Source organism: Eucyclogobius newberryi, unplaced genomic scaffold (assembly GCF_026437365.1).
Source record: "Eucyclogobius newberryi isolate DKJ021-1_F unplaced genomic scaffold, fEucNew1.0.hap1 SCAF_18, whole genome shotgun sequence".
In the NCBI taxonomy this organism is placed as follows: domain Eukaryota; kingdom Metazoa; phylum Chordata; class Actinopteri; order Gobiiformes; family Gobiidae; genus Eucyclogobius; species Eucyclogobius newberryi.
In genome coordinates this window covers 12899949-12925469 of record NW_027315812.1, presented here as the reverse complement: position 1 = coordinate 12925469, position 25521 = coordinate 12899949, and the positions used below count along the sequence as shown (strand labels likewise).

General features: G+C 38.8%; 1 protein-coding gene across 1 annotated transcript in view; it reads right to left on the bottom strand.

Annotated features, from left to right (window-relative positions):
* The window catches only part of prkdc (protein kinase, DNA-activated, catalytic subunit), a 49813-nt gene that overhangs the window by 21329 nt on the left and 2963 nt on the right, over nt 1–25521 (bottom strand). The window contains exons 11-59 of the mRNA XM_072450561.1: nt 25365–25511; nt 23951–24115; nt 23096–23264; nt 22971–23017; nt 22792–22902; nt 22570–22719; nt 22241–22350; nt 22003–22162; nt 21842–21928; nt 21644–21763; nt 20843–21002; nt 20660–20769; nt 19936–20023; nt 19690–19853; nt 18857–19009; nt 18672–18779; nt 18367–18593; nt 17650–17744; nt 17468–17570; nt 16294–16427; nt 15547–15777; nt 14594–14820; nt 14210–14418; nt 13420–13552; nt 13193–13351; nt 12584–12787; nt 11613–11801; nt 11353–11457; nt 11106–11273; nt 10363–10490; nt 9486–9693; nt 8641–8819; nt 8361–8529; nt 8217–8282; nt 7885–7948; nt 7648–7796; nt 7150–7290; nt 6952–7071; nt 6257–6400; nt 6033–6184; nt 5820–5951; nt 5359–5470; nt 5152–5276; nt 4923–5072; nt 4102–4275; nt 3699–3797; nt 2963–3173; nt 2213–2387; nt 1399–1605 (exon numbers count right to left, since the gene is read on the bottom strand). Coding sequence (XP_072306662.1) covers nt 1399–1605; nt 2213–2387; nt 2963–3173; nt 3699–3797; nt 4102–4275; nt 4923–5072; nt 5152–5276; nt 5359–5470; nt 5820–5951; nt 6033–6184; nt 6257–6400; nt 6952–7071; nt 7150–7290; nt 7648–7796; nt 7885–7948; nt 8217–8282; nt 8361–8529; nt 8641–8819; nt 9486–9693; nt 10363–10490; nt 11106–11273; nt 11353–11457; nt 11613–11801; nt 12584–12787; nt 13193–13351; nt 13420–13552; nt 14210–14418; nt 14594–14820; nt 15547–15777; nt 16294–16427; nt 17468–17570; nt 17650–17744; nt 18367–18593; nt 18672–18779; nt 18857–19009; nt 19690–19853; nt 19936–20023; nt 20660–20769; nt 20843–21002; nt 21644–21763; nt 21842–21928; nt 22003–22162; nt 22241–22350; nt 22570–22719; nt 22792–22902; nt 22971–23017; nt 23096–23264; nt 23951–24115; nt 25365–25511 — 7138 coding nt within the window. The remainder of the gene's footprint in view (nt 1–1398; nt 1606–2212; nt 2388–2962; nt 3174–3698; nt 3798–4101; nt 4276–4922; nt 5073–5151; nt 5277–5358; nt 5471–5819; nt 5952–6032; nt 6185–6256; nt 6401–6951; nt 7072–7149; nt 7291–7647; nt 7797–7884; nt 7949–8216; nt 8283–8360; nt 8530–8640; nt 8820–9485; nt 9694–10362; nt 10491–11105; nt 11274–11352; nt 11458–11612; nt 11802–12583; nt 12788–13192; nt 13352–13419; nt 13553–14209; nt 14419–14593; nt 14821–15546; nt 15778–16293; nt 16428–17467; nt 17571–17649; nt 17745–18366; nt 18594–18671; nt 18780–18856; nt 19010–19689; nt 19854–19935; nt 20024–20659; nt 20770–20842; nt 21003–21643; nt 21764–21841; nt 21929–22002; nt 22163–22240; nt 22351–22569; nt 22720–22791; nt 22903–22970; nt 23018–23095; nt 23265–23950; nt 24116–25364; nt 25512–25521) is intronic.

The window sequence follows — 25521 nt, the reverse complement described above, 5'->3', positions numbered from 1 at the left end:
CGTTGGATGCCGCTTGCGGCTTTAATATTCTTTCTTCTTCTTTCTTCTTCTCGGGACCAACCCCCCTATTTTTCACCCAGTGAACATTGACGAAAAGTCACAAAAATTTGCACACCTCTAAAAATCGTGCCTCTCTACATTCTGGCTATTTCCCTTTTCTAAAATAAAAAAAAAATGGCACGTCAGCGCCCCCAAATGTACCAAAAATGCATTGAGAGATGGGAAATGACCCAAAAAAAATCTGATCGTAGAATCATGAAATTTGGCGCAGAGGTAGATTGTGACAAGAGAAGTAAAAAATATTATTACGGCAACGCCGTCCGCCCAACCAAATGTCGGCCATATTGCTTCAAAAATGGCTAAACATGACTTCGGAGTTTTTCCAAACGTCGTACTTTTACGAACTCCTCCCAGGGCGTTGGCCCTAAAAAGCTGAAATTTGGTGAAAATGCTACTGAGGAGTGGGACATCAAAAGTTATCCAAATTACATTGATACCTGTCACGGTCTCTGTGCGGCGAAGCCGCAAACTGTAGCTAGAATTTCAGAAATCTCCCATATTTAAAATTTCTGCCGTTTGCGCAGATAAAGTCCGAATTGCGTCAAATTAGAATCAGTTGTTAAACTCTTTGCCCTAAACCTACTTGAAGTGAAATAAATTCATTTGGCGCCACAGCGCCCCCTACAGATTTTATATGGAGGTTAAATGTTTAGTTTTGCGAAATTATATGAAATTTGACACACAACTCAATTTGCATCCCCATCAAAAAAGTCAACGAGACCCATGTCATAATTGTTATGGCGTTGCCATGTTATTCCAATGGGGAAAATCGCCAGAACATGTTTACACTTTATACTTTCACAAACTCCTCCCAGGGCGTCAGCCCTATTAACCTGAAATTTGGTGAGACTCATCTTCAGTGGTGGACCATCAAAAGTTATCTACAATTTTATTCAAAGAGTCACGGTGTCTGTGCGGCAAAGCCGCACATTTTGCCAAGAATTAAAAATAAAATTGCTTTTTGATGGTAAAACAAAGAGGAGAAGATGTGACAGCTTCACAGATTCAGCAGTAGGCGTAATAAAAGGACAATTGGGGCGCGTTAGCGCCCCCTCCTCTTGCGGCGTGGCGACGGTGTGGCGAGGGCCGATCATTGCCGCTTGCGGCTATATTTATACTTATACTTGTACTCCGGAGCGACTTATAGTCTGGAAAATACAGTAATTATACTCTACTAAGGGTTAGAGTAAGATGGTCTCAACACTTAAAATAGAATGGGTTATTGCAGCTTGTTGTGTTTTAATGTACCCAACATTTACATTACTACAATTCTCACCAATAATAGCAGCAGCATCAATAAAAGACAAAACACAAAAGTCCTTCTGAACTTCGTCTAACCTCGAGTGCGGCTGTCCACTTCGTCCGGAGGCGCAGCGAGGCGCCTCATCCCGAACCCTTCTCCGACCGGTTTCCTGCTCGTGGTTTGTCTTTCCGACTTCTTATCGAAAACCATCAACGACGACAAGGACTCGGAGCCCAGCGAGTATTCTGCCAAAGTGTCCACACTGCTGCCCGTAAGCCAGTTATAAGCCGACCTCCGACCTCCTGGGGACAAAACGGGAAATGAATGCTACCATTTTAATAATACTTTAGTTATCAGAGGATCCAAAATTCAGATTCAAAGCAAGTCTAGAATTGCAATAACAAATACAGTCAACCTGTTTTAACCAAACAGGGTAGAGTTACATTAAGACAATTGAAGGAGAACTACTACTGGTTTAACTTGACTAAATCTCAATTTAACATGGACAATTTAACTATTTCATTGGTGCTACGTACACACATACAATCTGATCATTATCTGACTTCTGGAGTTATCAGACTATTGAAATGTTATGTACACAGTAACATCTGAAGTTAAAATAATGAGAAGATGTTAAAAAATTGAATGACTTATTTTAAAATGCACTGTGCTTTGTCTCAACAGCTACTCTCAAAATCCACTCACACTTATCACCAGACGCTTTTGATGATCAGATTTCTCTTGAGCAGGTTTATGTGATTAATGTAGTTATTTGTAAATGTACCCACTGATTTAACTGTTGCTTGAAACACATTGAACTATAGAACAGAAAAACAGGTTGTTGACGCCATTATAAGAAACGCTAATAACATTTGACCGTGGATATTTCAATGGTAATGGGTTCTGTACCTGGAGCCTGCGTTTGACTGAACTCTAGGGTGTTCTGTGTAGCTCTAAGTTTCCCCTTCATGGACGCGGGGGGAGACGACATGACGCTCTCTGGACCCTGAGAGCTGAGAGTCTCGACAAACATCGGGGTCATGACAGTGCTCCTGAAACGCCAGTTCGAGTCGATCACGTAATCCTACAAAAAACAGGGACAAATTGTAGATAAATGATTGATATGAACTCTTTGATTAAAACTCAAGATTTCACAATGTCAGTTATATATATTGTGAGATCCAATAACAAAATTTTTATCAATTTTTGTAAACCTCTAGACACAAACAGCTTTATAATTGGGTAGAACATACACATTTTAACTTTTTTCTCCTTTTGTAGCATGTGCTAAAAGATTACTTACATACTGTAGTCACATACAAAAAATAATATATTATGCATTTTTTTGCTTTTTAAAATGATATATATATAAAATCCAAAGCAAATCATTTTGGTTGTAAACTGTAGTATTTACAATATATTAGTTGATATAACATAAAATATGAAGAAGTAAAAAATATATTAAAAACTAACAATTATAATTTTTAGATATTTTTTTATTGATTACATTTATAATTTAAGTTTAAGTAATTAATTGTTGCCTCTAAAATTCTTACCAAACCTATCCAAACTATGACACCTGTATTTTTAACAAATAATCCTAACTGTAAAACTGATTAGTTGTGACATCCCTTGCTCAGAGTGAATACTGAAGCCGACCTGAAACGTGCACTCCGACAGCGGATACTCGAACATATCCCTCTGGAAGTCTGGACTCTGGCTGGTCATTTCCAGCAGCAGATTTGTGGCCAAACTCAAAAAGGACCGCTCGATTTCCGTGGTGTAAAGTGAACGCAGCACCATCGTCATGCGCTCGAAGGTCGCGGTGGGAAGGCGCTTCTCCTGACTCCAGAAGTTACGGACATAGAGCCTGCAAGCGAGACAATTAGCTACTGTGTGGTCTAGTGGACGTTTAAATAAATCTTACATTTTTAGCTTTTAGATGTTCTATTGTGGGTTTGGTACATCAGATGGAAATTAAAATCATGAAAATCAGCTATTTTGGGGAAAACGTCACGTCATAAATCAGTAATTATACATTTATTGCAGCTCTATGTTCAAACATACAGTTTCCCCCAGTCACTCCTATTTGTCAGTTTTTTTCATGCTCCAAGTGGTTGATGGATGTGTTAACTGCTTTAAGTGTTTAAAATCTTGACGTAGCTCCTAGAAAATTGAATAACCCCTAATTTGCATACTTCTTCGGTTTTATCCCATGTGCTTTCCCTGGCATTACACTCTCAATTTGTTTGTGCTTAATCCTAGCTTGGGAAACCAGGCAAAGACTGAAGGATACAAAAAAACTGCAAAAAAAACGTCTTCTACCTTTTTGATATAATTAAGTTAAATGACATTATATAATGCCTGTGTTCGTGTCACAAAGTGTGTTACTTACTGAAGCCCTTGATTTTCCTCAGCCAGACCCTGAAGTAAAGTTTCTTTGGCTGCATTCAAAACCTCTACTGAGGTCTTGTCCTCCATACTTTCTGAATCACTGACGGAGAAAACAAACAAAGGAAAAAACTGTGAAAAATGCTGTCCAAATGATAAATACACAAGCAAGTTTATTTGTAGAGCACACATCAAAACACAAAGTAATTCAATAATATGAGCTACTGTATTTGTATTCATTGTTACAAAGATACTACAAACGTTTTTTTTAACATGCAACATAAAACAATAAAACTGATTACAACACAAACAATTAACTTTATGGTCAATTGTTGAAAAATACAAATTGGACAGAATAAAGCGATCACTTTCATTACAATAGAGATGGTAAAGGCGGCGGCACTCACCCGTAGTTGTCTTGAATCCACATGAGGATCTCGTACATTCTCTCTCTGCACACGGGCGACGGGTGGGACACAAACGCGGTCACGGCGCCGAGCAGCTCCTGCAGCTCCACCGGGCTCAGCACCGACAGAACCTTATGGATGATGTCCAGACACACCCTCTGTCTCGCCTCGTCCCTGAATATACAGAAAGCAGACAAAACTAACCAACCTTTATTTATAGAGCCTTTTACAACACTCAAGGTGACCAAAGCGCTTCACAATAAAAATCTAATTAAAAATGATTACATATTTAAAAAAAATATTACAATCATTCTTTTTATTGCTTCCTTGCAGTGTTTTTACAGCAATTCAAACAATTAAAAAAACGTTTTTGTTTTTAATAATCTAAATTAGAAACTATAGTAAAGTACTGTGTATGTATATTTTGAAGTGTATTTGTGTAATATATGTGAGGTTGATCTTCAATAATTTTAGTTTAGTTTAATCTTGATTTGAGTCCTCTTTTTTGGGACAATGTACAGAGACATTAAAGACGTAAAAAAACAAAGATTGTAGGGAAATGGCTAATTTCCATCTGCCGTCTCCGTCTTACAAGTCTTACAAGTCTATTTGTAATAGTCAAATAGTTATGAAGGACAGTTTCTGGGCTTTCCATTTAATACAATTACTTTAGAAGATTAACTACTGGATGTTTTGCAATAAACACGTTGCATTGAGGCTTATTAATTCCCAAGAGGTTTTGAAACACCATCGAATTGAACTGTTATGAAGTAACAGGTTAAAATAATAAATGGAATACTTCTCCAGTCCCTCGTCCTAACCTGTGTGCCATCATCTGAATGAAGCCTGAAGTTTTGAGCCGCATGTATATTTCTGGTATGACGTCTGCGCGGCTCAGTACACACTCCAAACAGTTAGTTTTCAAGATGCCATGAAGCTTCGGCAGGAGGTTGAACGCTAAATTCACAAAGCTTAAAACAAAATACAAACGTAACAACAAATCAGTGCCTTAAAACATTTTTAAAGGTTTTTTGAAATAATGAAACTCACTCATCCATGAAAGGAGAAAAGTGCTTGGAGACTTTGTTCACACAGATGATAAATTTGTCATTCATTTCCTTTTTCCCCAGACTTTTGATTTTTGCTCCAGCGAGATCGAAGAGTTTCTGATGTTGCTGGAGGAATAATTGCAAATATTGTCCACATAGTGACAAGAGCATTTGTGGATTATATAAATGTATTATTAAAACACCTTACATCGTCTCTTTCCGTCATATTCTTCAAGATCAGGCCAATAATCTCGGCAGCAGCTGAGTAGACTTCTTTATACCGTGTGTAAATTACATTATTGGTGAGAGATTGAATGTACCTAAAGCAAAAATAAAAATATTGGCATTATTACATTAAAGTTTCACTGTTTGGTCCCATTTTAGTCCTGGTTCAATCATGGTCTAGTCCCAGTATAGTCAAAACAAAGCGACATTGTTTGTAGTGTTGTATTTTACAAATAAAAATACATTTAATCCCAATAAAACTCAAGGTTACTTAACGTAACTCTGGTTCTTTGATAACAGAGTGAGGTGTTTCGCGTTGGAAAAAGAACCAACACAACAAGTAGTTCAATACATGGCACAAATACACATATAGGAGCTGGTAGTAGTTTAAATCATGTCTTAATTTCTATAGAAAGTTATATATTTAACGACAATTTGACGTACTTGTCATAGTCAATGCCACACGCAGCATCATAAGCAGGAAGGTTGTTCGCCAAGATGATTCCCAGCAGCTGAAGTCCGATCGAATTGTCTTTACTGTTCGGGTCCGTGCCGCAAAACCGATCATAAATCAAACTACAAGGACGAGCGAGAGAAAGAACATTAAACAGTGGCCACAGATGGCATAAAACATGTTTATTTGGAGGCGTTCAGAACCTGTAGGGCACATGGAGACAGTCTTTCCAACATTCGACCAAAGTGCGAATGATCTCGAGGTTGTGGCGGAAAACGGCCCTCTTCGAGTGAAAGCTGTTTTTCATCAAGAACTCCAACAAGCGGTTTGCCAGCACTTCATCTCTTGTGTTGCCCTAGAACGCAATTTTTAAAAATACAGTTTAAGCTTACTTGTAATGTGGTGTCCTTTCCGACACAAACATCACCTTCGGGCTCGCTATTGTCGTCCACGAGAGCACGGTGACCACAATATCCACGACCATAAAGTGGATGCCCTCTCCTCCGTTCCTTTCCGAGACCACGAGCTGCAGGAGTGGTCCCAACCAGAGCTTTGCATACGGCCGAAACACCTAAAAACAGTTAAAAATGTTAAGACTAAAAACACTATAATGACTCTCTTGAATGAGTGGAAAAGAAAAGTGCAAGAATCTAGTAGACAGTCCAAATATCCTCGAATCAAGATAAATACCACCTATTTCAAGCATTTATTCATGTAATTTCTTATTCAAGATTGTATTTTTTTCGTGCGACATGAAAATACACTATTAAAACACATTAATTAATTAAATTGGCTAATTTTATCCTATCTACTTGTAAATATTGTAAGTTATAGGCTATATATTTACCCTTAATTTATTTGAACATGTACAAATCTTGAGTATCGGTACCTAATTTAGTACATTTGTTACTTATTTCATCCTAATTTCCTTGTTGTTGCTTTTTGAAATTATTTAATGTATTATTGAACTAGTGAGACGAGTAATTTCCCTTGTGGATAAATAAAATTGTTTTAAATGAGGCAGCGTGCTAAACTTGGATTAAACTCTGGTTCAAACAAGACCAAACCATGAACCATGCGTAAATCTATAATGGACAGAGAAGGTAATACACCAAAAACAACCTCTTCTGAGTTGATGATCAGTTTGGAGATGAAAAGTCTGATGTTCAAATGCGTAGCTGGATTTGACAGTTTCCCATGTAGAAATTTCATCCACGGAGGAAGCTCACTAGGAACACTTCCCTGTCAGAATGTAAAACAACACAACATGCGTGAATAAGCCACCAATGAAAAAGAAAAAACAGACTCAGAAATGCAGACCTGTTGAACTTTAGGCGTGATGTTGTTCCTTTGCATGTGCCCGATCAGAGCCGTCATGGCCGCCATACATTCATGCTGGTTCAGCTCATCCATTTCCAATTCCACCGTTGCATCCTGGGAGAAAGAACTCTCCTCTGCCGCCTATATTTGCATCAAAATGACCTTAACCTTTGTCATGTTCGAGCTTGCAGACAATAAAGTACAATGGCCAGGATGTAAGGTATACATCCACTCAACTCATGAACTCTCAAACTAGATTAAAATGTAGTATTTTAGCATTATGAGAATTGTGATTTTGATGCACACATTATTAAAATAAGTAATGTCATGGGGAAAAAAAGTAAGAGATTACTCTACAATAGTATTCAAAAGTTTCTGATTTTGTTTCAGCTTGTAAATGTTTAAAATTGTAGACATCTGAACACCCTTTCTAATTACAAACCACTTCAAAATAACAAATAGTGCAGGGTCATACAGTATATCGCGTATTTATCTTACTTTGTTCACGGTGGTCCTCCTGCGCCCCTCTGGGTTTTGGGAGCTGTAGGAAAAGCTTTGCACGCCGGTCGAGAAGTCGAACTGGCTCATCTCTTCACTGAGACTGCTGTCCGCCATGTACGACTGCGAGGACAGATACACTGGGGCTTCTGCAATTCAACACCGCATTTAAATATGTAACGGATAATACTTGTGGTCATAATTCACCTACGGGGCAAAGTTAAGACGGGTTTATACCTCCGTTCTCGTCGCTGGCCTCCTTTCGAATCGTGACATACTTCTTCTTTCTCTCAAGGGGCACCTGGAATTGGATAAGTGAAAGTTGATTTCTACTGCTGAAATAAGTTTATAATTAAAACGGTTATTAAAAAGTGACGCTGACTCGCAACTTGCATAAATTATGACATTTTTGGGCTTGATTTAAAGTATTTCTATGTTTACAGCCACAATTCTTTTCGTGTAATCTACATCTGTGCAAACGATGAGTAGCAAATGAGCCTAAATTAAATGTAATGTACGTTAAATGGGCAATTACATACTTTGGCATGAATATAAAAAGCATACGGTACCTCAATTTCAATGGGAAAGTGGTAGGTCCTTGAAACATCGATGATATTTTCCAAGATAAACTGATTCTACAAAAAAAGGAAACGCGTGAAGATACATTTTGCAAACGTTTAAAAAAATAGCATCTGTTAAACCGCCGCCGTTACTTTTTCTGGTTTCTCGCTGAACAGGAAGCCCTGGTAGAATTTGGGTTCGCTGAAGCTGTAGCTGATGATGGCGACGGCGCAGTTATACGCGGAGCAGTGGAAATGTCTCCGAAGTTCGAGTAGCAGAGTCTCACCAGCCATGTTCTCGGTGAAAGATTCAAAACAAGACCTACGAATCGCCATAAAACATAAGAAAAACATGTAAAAAAAAAAAAAAAAAAATTATATATATATATATATATATACATACACATTTAGTTAAAATCAAAGCTGTTCTTACTTGATCAGGGCTTTGGACATTTCGTTTCCCGCCGTCTCCTCTAGGCGGCAGTAGGCCTGGTTGACGCGCGAGTCTTTGGAGTAAACGTCGTCTTTGGGGAGGCGAGTGTAAAGCAGCTCCATCAGTTTGTAGCAGCCGATTTTCTTGTACAGCTGGAGTTCGAACGTCGTTTCGCTTGACTGTAACGAATTAAAAAGAAAGAAAGAAATGATACACGGCAAAGAAATACGTGGATCGCAGCAAGTTCACAAGAGTCAATAGCAGCAGCTGGTTCAACGATGACTTCCAGCAGAACGATGCACTTGGATTTTCTTTGTCCAATACAGGTTGAGATAATATTTGTACTGACTGTAACGTGTTTTTTATTTTATTTTCCATCTAATAAAAGGGAACTCTCAAGCTGTTAGATATGTTGTACCGGTACTTGAAAATAAAAGTTGAAACCCTCTTATTTCCAGTCAAATCCATCATTCTGGGAAGAATCAGTTTGTTCTCCAAAACCACAAATAAAAAAATCACCCTAAAATACCAAAACATTGTTTTATAGGACTTTTTTATATATTCCCCCTGGACTTTTAAAACTTTTTTACACGTTCTTAAATGTCATTTGTAGTGAATTTACCTTCAGCTTTTAAAAGGGAATTGTCAAAACCCAACAAAAGCTCAAACTATTGTCAATCAGACCACACTTAGACACCAGCTTCACTCATTTATAGATTTAAAGAAAATCTAGGCCTTATTTAAAATCAGATTTTCCTCTGTGCAGGGCTCGTTTCTACTTATAATTAGATCATTTTAGTCACGCGTTTTAGGGAAAACAAGACCCCAGTCTGTTAATAACAAACCTTAATGAAGCGACTGAGCAGGAGATTTATGATGTCTGAAACGTTTGCCACAAAGAAGTGGTTGAGGGCTTTGGTGCTGCAGTGAGAGGCCAGAGGCAGCAGGACTCGCTCGGTCAGGGCCTGGAGCGTCGAGTTTGTGGGCACGTCTCCGCTCTGGACCACCTCGTACATGACACACAAGAGCTCCTGCTGCCTTTCTGCGGTAGCCCTAGGCAACGAAACAGAAACATCAGCGACGCATACGAGTAATGGTGGGAAATGTCATCTACAAGACAAAATATATCAAAAAGCTGCTAAAAGTAACCGATTTAAGTGCGTATGATGGGTTTTTACAATGTTATAATCTTGACTTTATCTTGTAAATTTATACCAGTTTTACACCAATCAAGTACGTATTTGTGGAGAAATGTTGAGGAAAAATCGGTTGAAAATGACAGGAACTGACATCACACTAGGGACACTCATTCCAGTCAAAGTTTATGCATAATTTACAAAAAAACAACTTTTTTGACCCTCTAAACATTGATTCAACAAAATAAAAGCTGCTCTCATAAAAAGTGCGACATTGGAAGTGTTTTCATGGTAATTTCCTAGTGTGATGTCATAATTAGGTACAATTATAAACCTACAAAATGAGCAATTCTGGGACATTTTTCATATTTTTTGTGTGCAAAATGAAAGCAATCTTTTATAAACTATATATTTCTGCACTTTTTTTATTTTATTTTACACTCTTCAAAACACTGACAGGCTCATTTAGCACATTTCTGATAGATTGACCATATATCTACTGACCAGTGTAATCAGGTGACTCAGAAAAAGGACATCTTTGTTAATATTGCCCATCGGAAAAGATGGTGGTGTAAATTTGACTTACCTTTTAGCAATTCTCTGGAAACAGGTCTGAAATTGCTCCTCCATGATGTGCTTTTTGTCACGGCATAAAATACTTGCCATCAGTTTCAGCAGCAAAGGACTGTGGGAAAGCTCCAAGGCATCTAGTAACTAAAAGACAAAAAATATAAATATTCACATCAATAATCGTGATTATTCAGGTCCCAATATAATTGTAAGAACCAAAAAATAATAATCGTGATAATTTTTAAGGAAAAATAAGTGTTTTTTGTTCAATATTAGTCCAACACATGGAGCTAAATGTAAAGAACTTTAGTTTCTCTGGCTGTTTTTGTCACATTTAACTTTATTTTGTGTTTTTAAAAGTTCATTTTCGTAAAGCCGGTCACAAACTTGAGAAACATTAACACGTTAGACCACGGGAATGAAAGAAAATTAAAGATTTCACTGTTGTTTGGTCACAGTCTCAATAATTGTGAATTATCATTAAGTTATATATTGTGACAAAAAAATATAAATTAATGTTTTTTTAATGGTAAAATTTACTGCTAAAATGTCAAAATGCAAGATGTTTGACTTGGTGTATAGTTAATATATATGAAACTCCGAGCATTTCCACATAAAACAAAAACTGGCACAAAGTTCCACCTTTCTCTCACCATAAATTAACAAATCAAAAAAGATTATTTCTCTATAGTGGCAAAAAAGATCTATTCATCTCGACCACAGTAGGCCCTGCCCTCCACCAAATATTCTCTTGTTTACCTTTCGTACACAGTCCATATAGTTGTTGCGATGGAGAGACCCTTTGGCAAATTCGTCCGACTGCATCGGGAAGTGCGAGGCCACCAGGGCATCCAGCGCTTTCTGTAACTCTGCCAGCGGCTCGTCGGGCAGAGTCGTGAAGAAGGGCAGCACCAGCAAAGCCTGGCTCTGAGCAGGAGTAGAACACGTGTCAGAAAAACGGCGCAAAGCCATTCCAGAGTCTGTCAGAGTTTGTTCTTATTTTCACCTTGAGATTCAGAGGGAGGCTCATGTCCATCAGCAGCGTGGTAAAAGTAGTAAAAACCGGTTTGAATGCATCGTGAGTGTTTGAGGAGCAGACAGAAGAGTCAATCTGTAAAAAAACAAACAACATGATTTTGTTCGTATTCAAGACTTTAATTCATTGTATTTTATTGTATTTTGTCTTGACTTATTCGAATAATAGCTGTTATCACACATTTATACCTTACAAATAATAACGTATGCAGTGTAGTAGCATTAACTTGCCTGTAGGAGCTTGGAGAGCAGCACGAGAATAGCGGTTTTGCTCTCAGGAGTGGCTGCGTCTCCGTCCCACCAGGAGCTCAAATTGCCCCATCGTTTGAGTACCTCCTCGACCAGCTGTTGGCCCTGGGTCTTTCTCACCGAGCGCTCCCTAAAGCTGTGGTCCAGCATCCCATTCAGCAGCAAACTCACCTGGAAAACAACAAGCATTCAAATACTTTTTGACCTGTGGAGTTTGACATTATGTTGTGGAGGCAGGAAATGTGACAAGAAATTGCAATTAAAAGGTTTTTCGAGTAGCAATAGAGCATGTGATAGATCACAATTTGGTTTTGATTGTTCGGTTAAGAGAAGATAAGTTTTATTTGTCAAACAAGGGGGAAATTCCAGTGTTGCAACACAGATTAGGTACAGAAACAGATTAGGCACAGAAGTATAATAATACAAAAAACAGACAGACAACAGATAACTCTTAATAAAAATAACACTCTTATTTATTTCGATAATAGGGATCATGTAGGTCACAATACGATCGTAAGAAATAAAAATAGAAGCAAAACTAAGTTGTTTTAATTTAATATATAGTAAAAATATATACATATATTTTTTTTTAATCGGGCTGTTTTTGTTGTTTTTATTTTATTTTGTAAAAATCAATGTAAATTAGATGTTTGCCAAAAGTGCGGTCATACGTACAGTAGGATCCACATTTTTGGCGCTCGTGCTAAATTACTTGACGACCCCGGAACGTCTCTGAGATGCTATTTGTTCTTTCAGCTGCGTGAAGACTGTGACAAGAGTGGTTTTGACGGGACAAATTGAGTTCTAAACTGTCTGAAATATGAACTTCTGAGCCAATACAAAAGGATCAACTGCATCTAGCGGTCTGAACCACAGGGTAAACGATAATATGGTAATACTCAACATATGACATCACTTCCCCCCAAACTGTGTAGTTGAAAAGACAGTACTACCGTGGTGGGGTTCTGAGAGGCAGCCTCAGCGAGTCGAGGGACCGTCATCCTCAGACTTTTCAGCAGCTCGGCGTTGACGGTCGTTTGGAAAAGGCTGTAGAAATACTCGCCGTGGGAAAAGTTCAAAAAGTTGTAGCTGTGGCTCCCGGATATCGGCACGGAGAGCACGATGGTGTTCAACAACAGGTCCACGAGCTGCTCACTCTGTAAAGACAGTGACGGTGGTGCAAGATTCAAACACACGTCAACAAAAAAAAGACTCATTAGTACTATAAAAAATACAGTTCCCATTCATCTGACCATATTGTACTACCAAGCACACATATCATTACTCTTATTTATATGCTGGCACACAATGGCAAGTTTAGTTACGAATTTGTGAGTTTTGTTAACAGAAAAAGGCAACACAAGCTTTCTGTGTTCCGATTACACTGAATTAATGTTGAAATTTATGAGAAATTAACATAGCATAAGAGCATAATCACAGCACAAACTAAGTACACTGGCTACTTCAAACTTAAAATCATGGTATATGGTCACTTCAGACACTAAAATATGATTTATATGTACATATAGCTTTGAAATTGTGCGCTATTTAAATGCGTTTACCTGCTGACTGAGAGAAAAGCCAAGCTGAAGGAGTCCATCTGCAAGTCTTTTTGTATTAACATCCAGAGAAGGAAGTGCGCTCCTGTCTTCACCCGGAGCGATGCCTTTGTACACCGTCGTTAGGAGTTTGGACCCGATCGATTTTGCATAAACTGCGTCCTAAAAAGGCGCAATTATAATGAAGCTGGCATTTTGTACAAGTGGCATTTTGTAATCACTGCGCTCACCTGACAGTGCAGTGTGGAATTAAGGAAACCCGCTTTGTGGATTTGTTTGCATGAAGCGAGAAGCGTCTCCGTCTGGTCTTGATGTTTTAGCGCCTCTGAATCGTAGAAGTCCAGAGCACACAGATCCTCCACACTAAAGAGATACAGTGCATTGATGATGAGGAAAGTTTAGTTAGACGACTTAAATAATACAGTAAATAGCACTTTTTGAGCATTTCAAGACTCTAAACAACATATTAACACATTATATGAACTAATGAATTCAAGTGTGTAATAAGTGTTTTTAGTCCTGTTTTAGTCCTGGTTTAGTCCTGGTTTAGTCCTGGTTTAGTCCTGGTTTAGTCCTGGTTTAGTCCTGGTTTAGTCCTGGTTTAGTCCTGGTTTAGTCCTGGTTTAGTCCTGGTTTAGTCCCAATTTTGATGTTGTGGTAGGGCTAAAAAGGGACTAAATCCATAACTTTCATATTAAAAAACAAACGGACAAAAAAAACAACATTTAAATATATATTTAAAAAATCCATAACTAAACCTGAACTAAACCCAGGACTAAACCAGAACTAAACCAGTACATAGTGTACTAAACATAGTTAGTGCTAAACTGGGCTCAAACTATAGCTAAACCAAGACAAGGGTTAGGTTTTTAATTCCATACACATTTTGAAAACTGCAACAACGGGCCAAGAACAAAGCTATTGAATCTGTTTGATACATAAAATAACAACATGGACAATTTATCTCTCCAATTTGTTTCAGATTTCAGACTTTTCCATATTGTTTTACTTCAAACTTACCTTTTCCGTGATATCTTCGCTCGTAAGCTGCTCTCCACCCGGTCCCGGTACGGGGAGGCCATCAGGGCTTTGAGCAGAGGAACGCACACTTCAGGTAGGTTGTTCGTCACCTCCACGTCGGCCATGTTGAATCCCACTGAAGACGGGTCACAGACAACCAGCGCCATCAGCTCAAAGAAAACAGGGCTGAAAAGATCCTGTTCAAGAGCCTGAGGACAGAAGAAGAAGAAGAAGAAGAAGAAGACCATAACAAATGCTGAAAGAGATACAGAATCAGAATAGGTTTATTGCCATTGTCAATTAATAGAATTCACAAACATAGGAACTTGCTGTACATGTGTCATCATATTACAGCTCTGTATGCTTTTAAATACTCCACATTACCTTCCAAAAGTCTTGATCTCCGTTAACAAGGATCATGGCAGAAAACTCCAGCAGTCGAACGATGATGGTGCATTTGCTGTAGTTGTACTGGTCGACCTCTCGGGGACTAAAGTGAGACGTCTTTTCGCTGATCTGGAAGCAGCTCTCGGCTGTTGCCAGATCTCGTGTTGCCAGTTCAGACAAAAAGAAGCCAACGGCCTTCAGGAAGATGGATTTGTCTTTACACGCTGTAACAAACAATATGAAAACGCAAACTGTGATCTTTGCTATAATTAATATATTACTTAATCTAGAGCGACAGAACATTTGTATTCTATAGAGGACATTCTACTGCATTTACTGAATATGAATACCCATATTTTCCGGACTATAAGTTGCACCCTTTTTCATAGTTTTGGCAGGGATGCGACTTATACTTATATTTATACTTAGACTGATACTCCGGAGCGACTTATATGTGATATTATTTGTTATTTTCACACTTGCAAATGGATTTCATACTCCAGTGCGACTTATATATGTTTTTTTCTTCTCTATTATGCATTTTTTGGCTGGTGCAACTTATAGTTCGGAAAATACGGTATACATTTTGGATTTTTTTGTGGGACAGATAATGCTTTCTCTTAATTGACTTCAACAACAATGGGCTTTTAATAGTCAATTTAGTATCATTTATTGCAGGGTTGAGTCACATTATTTTAATTAACACTCAAATCCTCAAGTCACTTAGGAAGACTAATCCAAGTCTAAGTTTTTTAGAACAAGAGCAACTGAAACAAGGTTTATAATAAGTCCAAACACCGAGAAGTTGAATTATTGTACTAACTGTGCGCGGTCAGTCGGCCTATTGTTGATTCTCACAGCTTTAAACAGCTAGAATATGTTTCATTTTTAGCCTGCTCACACCGACAACGAAGGAAATGTGAAAACTGAAGGCACAAATCCGGACTTACCAAGCATGTGATGAGGCCTGATGATGTGCAGGTTAATAAACGTGTTGTAACAGTCCAGAGCGGCCAGCAGGAGGTCGTTCCACTGCAGAGTCGCCCTGACGCTGAAGGGGCTGCTCAGGTCTCGGAGAGTGGGCCGAGTGAGCAGACCACCGCCTTCGAAATGCGAGACCAGAAACTCTGCCCCGTGCTGCTTTAGCTGACCGTCCAACCACTGAGGGGCGGACTTCTTTTCTAAAAACGGAGAAAAAAAAAAGATTTATTACAGTGTTGTCCGATCAATAAACCCATCATTAGAATAAAACTAAACTAAAAAATGTGTCAATATTGTTATTTCTTTGGATAAGAAAGTCATAATGCTATCAATAAAATATCAAAACATGTTAGTTAAGCAAGTTTAGTATTTAAAATAAAACAGAACACAACTCACTATGATCAGGAGACAACATTACAAACAGCGCAATTTACCGTATTTTTCGGACTATAAGTCAAACCTTTTTTCATAGTTTTGGCCGGGGTGAGACTTATACTTATATTATACTCCGGAGCGACTTGTATGTGATATTCTTTGTTATTTTCACACTTATTTCATACTCAGTGATGTTTTTTTTTCTTCTCTATTATGCATTTTTTGGCTAGTGCGACTTATATTCCGGAAAATACGGTACACACGTTGTATTGAGCAGCTCTATTGTAAATTGCGTGTCATTTGTTCATGCATGTTCAGCTCTAAATGTTTACGGTTCAAACCTGGAAGAAGAGGAACAAACTCGTAGAAGAGCTCCATGCATTTGTGGCGGCATTCGGTCTGTGGTCGACCGCATTGCTCAAGAAGCCACAGAATAACGTGAGACAGGCACAACTTTTGATCAGGAGGAAAACCCCTAAAGACGAGACAGGACTGATTAAACAACGGCAATATTGTGACAGTGGTATGCAGATGAGGGCTGTCGTGATAACCGATTTTAGTGTTACGATTATCCGGTTTTAACAGTTATAACCATGTATTTACACCACCATTAAAAAACAACAGATAATTTCTTTCATTCACATTTTCTAATACACTTCTAATACACTAATACACCAACTTTATAAAATCCTACTTTCTGTTTAATATCTCTCTTTCTCTCTCTCCTTCTCTCTCTCCTTCTCTCTCTTTCTTCCTTCCCTCTCTCATTCTATTCATTTTATTCTTATTTTATTTATTTATATTTATTCATTCTTTGATGATGTGGCGTGGAGCACATGCTTTGTAGACGTATAACTACAGAAGACGTACAACTACAGTAGGTGGCGGTAATGTAACACTTGGATACCAACCGCCATAAAACACCAAAGAAGAAGATGATTCTAGAGAAATGTTATACTCTTGATTATAAAATTGAACAAGTATTATTTATTTAATTGTGAATTGAACAGTTATCCATTAACAAAATAATCCTGACATCCTTAAAGCACATGGGTGATCTTCTATGGTCATATATATATATATATATATAAATCACTGCATTTGTTTACTGTGCAATAATGGATCGTGATGTGGTTTGGCAGTCTGACTCGACAAGAACAGACTCGTGATCGTGCAGAGCAGGCACAAATTCAGGCTGAAGGTTCTAGAACTGTAACCGCCGAACAAAACGATACAGAAATAGCTTTGGTCCCACCTCTGTTGTGGCTCTTAATAAATACATAAATAAATAGCTAATGCTTTTGCAAAGATTAAAACAAAGTTCTGCTCTTGTTTTTGTTGTTGCATGTACACACATATTATTGACTTAGTTGCACTGTAATGGATTGAGCGTTGTCTTTATACAGAAGGTGTGTCTGATGAACTGTGCAATACTGTTTGTCAGACGTCAGCTTGTTTTAACGGCAAATGTACATAAAAAAAAGTAACAGATTGTAAATATTAAAAAGTGCCGACCTGGGAATGCGCCTCTTCGGATTGTGCTGGCTGAGATTTGGAGCCTTCTGTTTGACGACTTTTTTCAGATGATCGATGGCGCAGCAGCATTGTTGTACTGTGCCTGAATATGAAGAACAGAAGCTTAACATGACGTGCTATTCGTATGCATCTACTTTAGCATGCGATGGGAGAATATTTACCCAAAGAGCGTTCATCAGAGTGTGCGAGCCCCAAACTTTCTATAAATACCACAAGGATTTCAAAGATAAACTGTTCCACCAATGAGTTTTCCTCTCTGCAAAAATAAATATTATATTACTAGCAGTAAAATAAACATTATTATGATAGTTGGAACTGATGTGGAAAACGAGATCAATATTATTCATACACCAGAACATATTTTGTGCTATTTACCGTATTTTCCGGACTATAAGTCGCACCTTTATTCATAGTTTTGGCCGGGGTGCAACTTATACCTATATACTTATACTCCAGAGCGACTTATATGTGATATTATTTGTTATTTTCACACTTGCAACTGCATTTCATACTCCAGTGCAACTTATACATGTGTTTTTCTTCTCAATTATGCATTTTTTGGCTTGTGCGACTTATATTCCAGTGCGAAACATACAATAAAAAAAACAGAAAAATTGTCCAGAGACTCTAAATAATAATTTAAAAAAAATCAGGTTTTTTTTGCATAATTTCAATATATTTACGACAACTTTTTTAAAAATGTATACAACCTATGTCATTTAATTTTCAATTTAAGCTGAATCTACAAGTAAAAAACAATCACCAAATGTATCCACTGACTCTCGTTCCTACTTTTTCAGCACATCAGTAGATTTGAGGCCACCGCTTTGACAAAGTACATGAAAAAAACGTGTGGATAAATACACTTTCATTGCTACCTGAAGAGCCTGTAGATGCTGTTGAAAGCCAGAGCCGCCCCGAGTCTTTTGAAGCCACTGGGATGAAGGGCCAGGCTGTAGATCCTCTTAAACAAGGACTTCATGTTGGTGGGACTCTTCTCCTGCTGCTTGGGCGTGGTTTGTTTTATTGACCATTTCACAAACTCTTCAATGCAACGGCCGCAGAAATCTCGGAGCGTGCTGTTCATCGGGTCCACCACACCATCCTGGAAAAACACCTTCAATTAGTTTGTGATACGTACACAGATTCGGACAATTTCACTACGTTTCAAAGTCTTATTTACCAAAATCGCTTCCAGAACGGCAACAGTGTCTTGACTCTCAAATTTCTTGTTATTCGTAAACCAGTGAATGAGCTGCATGACTAGAGGTTCAAACAGTTGTCTGGTCACCTGAAAAGTGTTACGCATTTAAAACCAAATGACATCTTTTTCGCAGTGAAACGTGCAAAGTAAAAGCTAATTCGAACCTGGTCCACGTCGCAGGCCAAGCGCAGTAGCACGGGGAAAAGTCTCTTGTGTAGTTTGTACATTGGCGGTAAACTGTTCTCTTTTTCGGACATTTGAGCACTTTTTCCAACTATGTAGATCACCAAAGTGTGGAGCAGTTCGCACGCGGCAACCTTTATCAGACAGTGACCATTTAAATTAAATTAGCAAGAGTATAGGGATGTAAAAATGAGAACAAAATAACAAAGAATCTGTGACGCTTTACAGAATTTATTGCTACTTTCTCTTGATCCAGATGGTTAAGGGAACAACATTTGATTACAATTAACTTTTCCTTTTGGACATTTTTACAGCATTTTACCAAACAAAATGATATGAATTACTTTGCAATGGTAAAACATATTTAAACATATTTATATTCTTCATTAAAAACACACCTTTTCTTTGTAATGTTGACTTTTCAATGTGTGTGTTTTTCCTGCTGTTTTACATTTTGACTGTTGTTTTTAAGGTGCTCTACTAATAAAGTTTAATTGGAATTACAGGTTAAAATTGTTTAATACTGGGACTTTTATTGTAATTAAATTTTTCATGATAGTGTTTCTTTTGTTGGTAGATGTCTTTTGGTATATACATTTATTTTTTAATTATTCCTATGGATTTTTTTCCTCTGGTTTTGTTCTGTCTGTTATATGTTTTAAACTTAAAAAAGACAAGTTTAATAAATATTGTAGTTTTGGACGGTGTGAAAATAATGACATTAAAACTACGCAGTAAAAAGCACAACCTTTTTCTCTAAGAGAGAGAGAGAGAGAGAGTGTTATACAATATGCCGCCACTATCAAAAGTGTACCTTGGTTTGCCTGTCGCTCGTGGACAGGGCCAGTTCACTGATGCGAGGTAGAAAAGGGTCGAGGTAAATCACTGGTTTCATGTCAGAAAAAGGCACGGCAAAGTTTAGCCTCTTCTCGGAGTCCCAGGCCACAAACTTCTTCATCATCTCCTCCGAGGAAACGACTAAAACAACAAAAAGCATACGTTGAATAACAAATACGTAGCAAAATAAAAATAAATTGTGGTAATTTAGTTTTATTTTTACCTGTTACTAGATTTCTGTTGAGCTTTCCACCCAAGTGACCAAGCAACTTGACCACTCTGAGCCTCACCGTTACCAAGGGAGCTTCTTCCTGCAAGTGTGATTTATTATTAATTTTTTAATACTTTTGCCCAAATATTGTGTACAATTCAGCACAATCAAGTCAAATTGTTCTACGATATATATTTTGAACCACACAGTTCTTCTTTCACTCTGTTGTTTCTCATGACTGAGAAACAACTGTGACGGAAGATTCTCCTCAAACGACATCCCTGATTAGGCAATATAATTCAGTTTTTTTCAGATTATTATTTCAGATTCTGCTTTTACATTACACAAGTGGTGTCACAATACCAAATTTTAGTGTTATGATTATTTTGAGGAAAAAAACAACACGATTTAATGATAATTCACAATGACTTAGCCAATGAGAATGAAAGAAAATTAGAGCGTTCACTGTTGTCAGGTCATGATCTAACACGTTACTATTCAACATTTTTCAAATTTAACTTTCTGAGTGAGAAAAACTTAATGTGACAAAAACAGACAAGTGGCTTACAATGTGAGTGTATTTTTTTGGACTACAAATTGAAGGACAAACACCAAATGTTTCTTCTAAAATGGTCACAAAAATCCCATTTCAGTTCTCACAATTATCGATTGACCGAATAATCTCGACATCCCTAAAGCACACTTTATGGAGTAAAAGGAGTAAACGGTCTTGTACCACAGCAAGTTGCTTGGATCGCTTGAGCAGTCTGGTCATAACTCTGCTGTACCCTTTGTCGGTCCTGGCAGACACAGACGATATCACCTCCCAGTTGCTGTCATCTTTGTCTGCGAATACACAAATGAAATGTGTCAGTTCAATCGTTCAGCCGTTGCTTTGTGTACAGTTGACCTGGCTTACTGTCGTTGGCGGTGGTTTTGAGGTATCCGTCCAGGAGAGGCAGGATGGAGGCGTAGCACGGCTGCATCGTCTCCAGGGGAATGTAATCGGACCAGTCCTCGAGAGCATCCAGGGCAGTGTTAGCCAAAGGAACGTGACTCAGACCGAGCTTCAGAGCAGTCTGTGAAAATGTGTCGATATCAAGTTTAATTTGATGACGGGTCTTATCATACATCCGACACAAAGACAGTAACGCTGCCAATGTACTGTGTAAAGTCACCGTATTTAAAGCAAAGTTTGAAGGTCGAGCATAATAAATAGGGACGTAACAATATTATCACGATAGGAATCTCACTCTGATATTTATTGTGATATTGTTGATCTAAATTGTACATATGCTACTGTTAAAATGCCTCGACAAGCCTTTAGTACAAATAATTACAGGCAAAATAATGTATAAAAGTGCTAAAAAACGTAATGTCTTAATGTTGTCGTCACCGAAATGGAGCGAAAGATCACTATATATGTAGTTTTAACAGCATTTGCAGCAACAAAACAATATATTTAAGCAAAGGAGCAATGAATTGTGACAGCCCATGATATTATTGTAAGACTTTTGACAAAATGATAACTACATTTCAGTTATTGCTACATCCCAATGAAATAAACCGGGTTGAGATGGTTCGGACACGGGATGAAGAGCGAAATAGTGACAACAGCACATTTTTAGGTGTGTGAGAGGTACAAGATATGCTAGGGATAAGGTTAGAATATTCATCTGTGTGTGTCAATAACTTGGCAACTTAATTATAAATCGCTCACCTCTAGAGCAGGAGAATAGGCCTTGATGTCCAGAGCGATAATGTTGTGATGCAGCGACAGAACGAAAGTCAAACAAGAGGCCAGGAGTTCATCTTTGTACTGCTTCATTTTCACACAGACCTGGTTAAAAAATGGAAAGTTGCATTTACAATAAAATAATTTGCTTTTAAAAAAACAAACACTACTTTGATAAATTACCTCTTTTCCAAACTTTGAGAAAAGGGCAAAACAGACACTTTTAACCGTGTCACTTTTGGGCGATTTGGAGCTCTTTGGTCCAACTCCCTGTGTCAAAGTTACAACAATAAACACAACGTATAAAATGCATCTAGTCTGATGTAATCGACGTAACATTTTACCTGATAATATTTGGTTCTTTTGCCGATTTTCATTGTGACAGAGAGAAGTTTGTAGAAGCCACTGACGAGAGGGTTTCTTATGGAGTGAAGGACGAGCTCCTGGCTCAAGGGAAACATCCACGACTCAAAATACTCCAAGTGTTTACTCAGCAACAACTCGCTGCACGAAAAAGCCAATCGGAACGCATTCGTAACTTGGTTTTAGAGTCAAATAAACGGGTGCGCTCGCGGCATTTACCTGCAGAAGTCGACCAGGTTGATAAACGCGGTGAAATCTTTGACTTTGTTGGGTAAAAGATGAGCAGTCGGATCAGAGGACGGAAAAGCGTGGGCCGCGTCTTCAGAACCCTGAAGAAAAGAATATTAGTGACTCAATACAATAACAAAGAGTAATTTTTGATGTGTAAATGTATTTGTTTAATTCGATCATTCATTTCATTAGCAAATTGAAGGGCCATGTATTTAATAGCATTGATTAAAAGGTGTGAGCTGTTGGGAGTTGAAATAACGGGACAGACTTATGCTTGCGAAAGGGATTGATAAACAGTTGCGTTGTAGAAACGGTACCTCTTCTCCAGGAGTGACTTTTTGAACCGACAAGTCAAGCTTCTCCACGATGCGAAGGATGGATTTCACCAGCTCGTCGTAAATCAAACGACTTAAAGCTTTAAGAGCGGCGTTTTGGCTTTCGAAAGCACCGTCCAAATATCCAGTATCCTAACAGTGATTCATAGACGAGTTAAAAGGAAAACAAAAAGGGTTGAAGGATGTCGTAACATAATATTGTACCTTTAACAGATCACAGTCCAGGAGGCTTTTGTAGAGAGCGAGGTAATTTTGACTCGAAGGAACTTTCCAATTTCCAGTCCGCATTTCAGTGGCATTTTCAGCATCTTTGTCCTAAAATATGAGTAATACACTTTTATTTGCATGCACCATATTATGTTAGCACGTTTCTCCCAAGTTACCTCAATCAAAAGGGGCTTCGAACAAACTCGGATCAAGCCCTGGTGAACTAAGAACAAATAATTTGAGTTTTGATTGTGATTAAAAAGCAAGGTCTTTAATGCGTTCATATTGTGACTTCACTTACCCACAGAGCTGATGAAGCTCCACAAAACCGGCCCTTTGGAAGCCATGGCGACCAGCACTTTGAGAATAGCCCTGCAGCACGTTATCTGCATCCGCTCGCTGTACTGCGGGAAATTGTCGATCTGCACCACAAGGAGGCGCTCCAACAGTGGCGTGTACACCTCTGGGATCTGAAAAGACAACAGTTTTAGTTCAAAAATAAAGTCCTGGTTCGGTCCTGTTCTAGTCCTGGTTTGGTCATGGTCTGGTCCTGGTTTGGTCATGGTCTGGTCATGGTCTGGTCCTGGTTTGGTCATGGTCTGGTCATGGTCTGGTCCTGGTTTGGTCCTGGTTTGGTCATGGTCTGGTCCTGGTTTGGTCATGGTCTGGTCCTGGTTTGGTCATGGTCTGGTCCTGGTTTGGTCATGGTCTGGTCCTGGTTTGGTCATGGTCTGGTCCTGGTTTGGTCATGGTCTGGTCCTGGTTTGGTCATGGTCTGGTCCTGGTTTGGTCATGGTCTGGTCCTGGTTTGGTCATGGTCTAGTCCTGGTTTGGTCATGGTCTAGTCCGGGTTTTGCCCTGTTCTAGTCCGGGTTTTGCCCTGTTCTAGTCCGGGTTTTGCCCTGTTCTAGTCCGGGTTTTGCCCTGTTCTAGTCCTGTTCTAGTCCGGGTTTTGCCTTGTTCTAGTCCTGTTCTAGTCCTGGTTTGGTCCTGTTCTGGTCCTGGTTTGGTCCTGTTCTAGTCCTGGTTTGGTCATGTTCTAGTCCTGGTTTGGTCCTGTTCTAGTCCTGGTTTGGTCCTGTTCTAGTCCTGGTCTAGTCCTGGTTTTGTCATGGTCTAGTGCGGGTTTGCTTCCAGTTTAAGAATCGTTTTGCACCTTGTCCAGATGTATTAGGACACTGGCGATGGAGTCGAGGAAGCTGGGCAGTTGGTAGAAAGAGTCGTCTTCCCCGTCAGACTCTGTGAGGTACATCTGCTTACAGCGCTGGATCAACTCTGTGTACATGAGGTCCACGTCTTTGGGACAGACCTTTTTGCAGGGCTACAATAAAAGGAAAACACAGCAAACAAAAACATTGGATCCGGAAACAACACATAATATTCATTCATCTTAATAATGATGCATGTGTCGGAATTTAATTTATTTAACCGCAAAATGGCCTAAAACAGACAGTGACTTGAGCTTTTCCCAGTGATTATGATCCATTATTGTCAGTGGGATTAATAAACGGTTTAAAATAACACATACAAGATAATGTTTTGGATTATTTGTGTTTTAACAATCTCATAATTAAAAATTAGGGCTGGGCAACGATTAACATTTTTTAATCGCGATTAATCACATTATTTCCCTGATTAATCACGATTAATCGCATTATTTCCCTAATTAATCACGATTAATCGCATTATTTCCCTAATTAGTCACGATTAATCGCATTTTTACGTACAAAATTCAAAATGAATTCAAAAGAAGTGTAAAGTGCATCAGCATTTTTATACAGTAGCGGTTAAATAAAATATTAAGTATTCACTTGCCACAAAATCCTGAGCCACAATCATTAAAGATGAACAGGCCACTTCAGAGGTAACGTCAGAAACATTGTAATCTCATTAAACATTAGACACTCAAAACACATTTAGGGAGCAGCAGAACCAGTCTAGTAGCAAATGTCCCTAAACCAGAAAACACTTCAGTACAGTTTGTACATTCTTAGAACTTGACACTAAAGCAACATAACATTAGTTGTGCAAACAAAACACTTAACTTTATCAGCTCACGTTTTGAGCTGATAAAGACGCACGCTGGGCCCTTCTCGCGGATCTCCCCAGCTACGGCGCCCGTCGGGACCTGCTCACGCGGGTCCCCGGCGGGTTGCCTCGGCTGGCGCCTATAGCCGCTGACTTTGTAAAGTTAATAAACCAAAGCCATGATCCAACATTAAAATCCATTTACACCACGAGAAAAGCAGCACAGCACAACTCCTCCACTGAGCATGTGCAGGACGACTCGGACGCACGTCTGCTGCCGAGTGTATTTTACGGACATGAGTCCGGCGCGTTGAGAACGCGCGTCTGGTGCGTTTGTCTTTCTAATGTACGCGCGCTCAAATTCTGCGTCGATTTGGCCGCAGCGGTTTGTACGAGGCTTTAGAACTGGTGCGGACCAGGGGAATCCGACCTGCGTTAACGCGCGTTAAAAGAATTGATCGCATTAAATAAGTGAGGAGTTAACGCGATAATAACGCGTTAACTTGCCCAGCCCTATTAAAAATTTTAATTAAAAATCATACTGCTGCGAATAATCCATATCCTCGAATGGCGATCGATAACTCCTTATGTGTCGAGTCCATGGTTTTTATGATGCCACAAAACTTCTGCATGAAAAACTTCAGTTTGCTTTTGTGCTCCTCGATATTATCAGCCACCGACATGGCAACCTGGAAAACA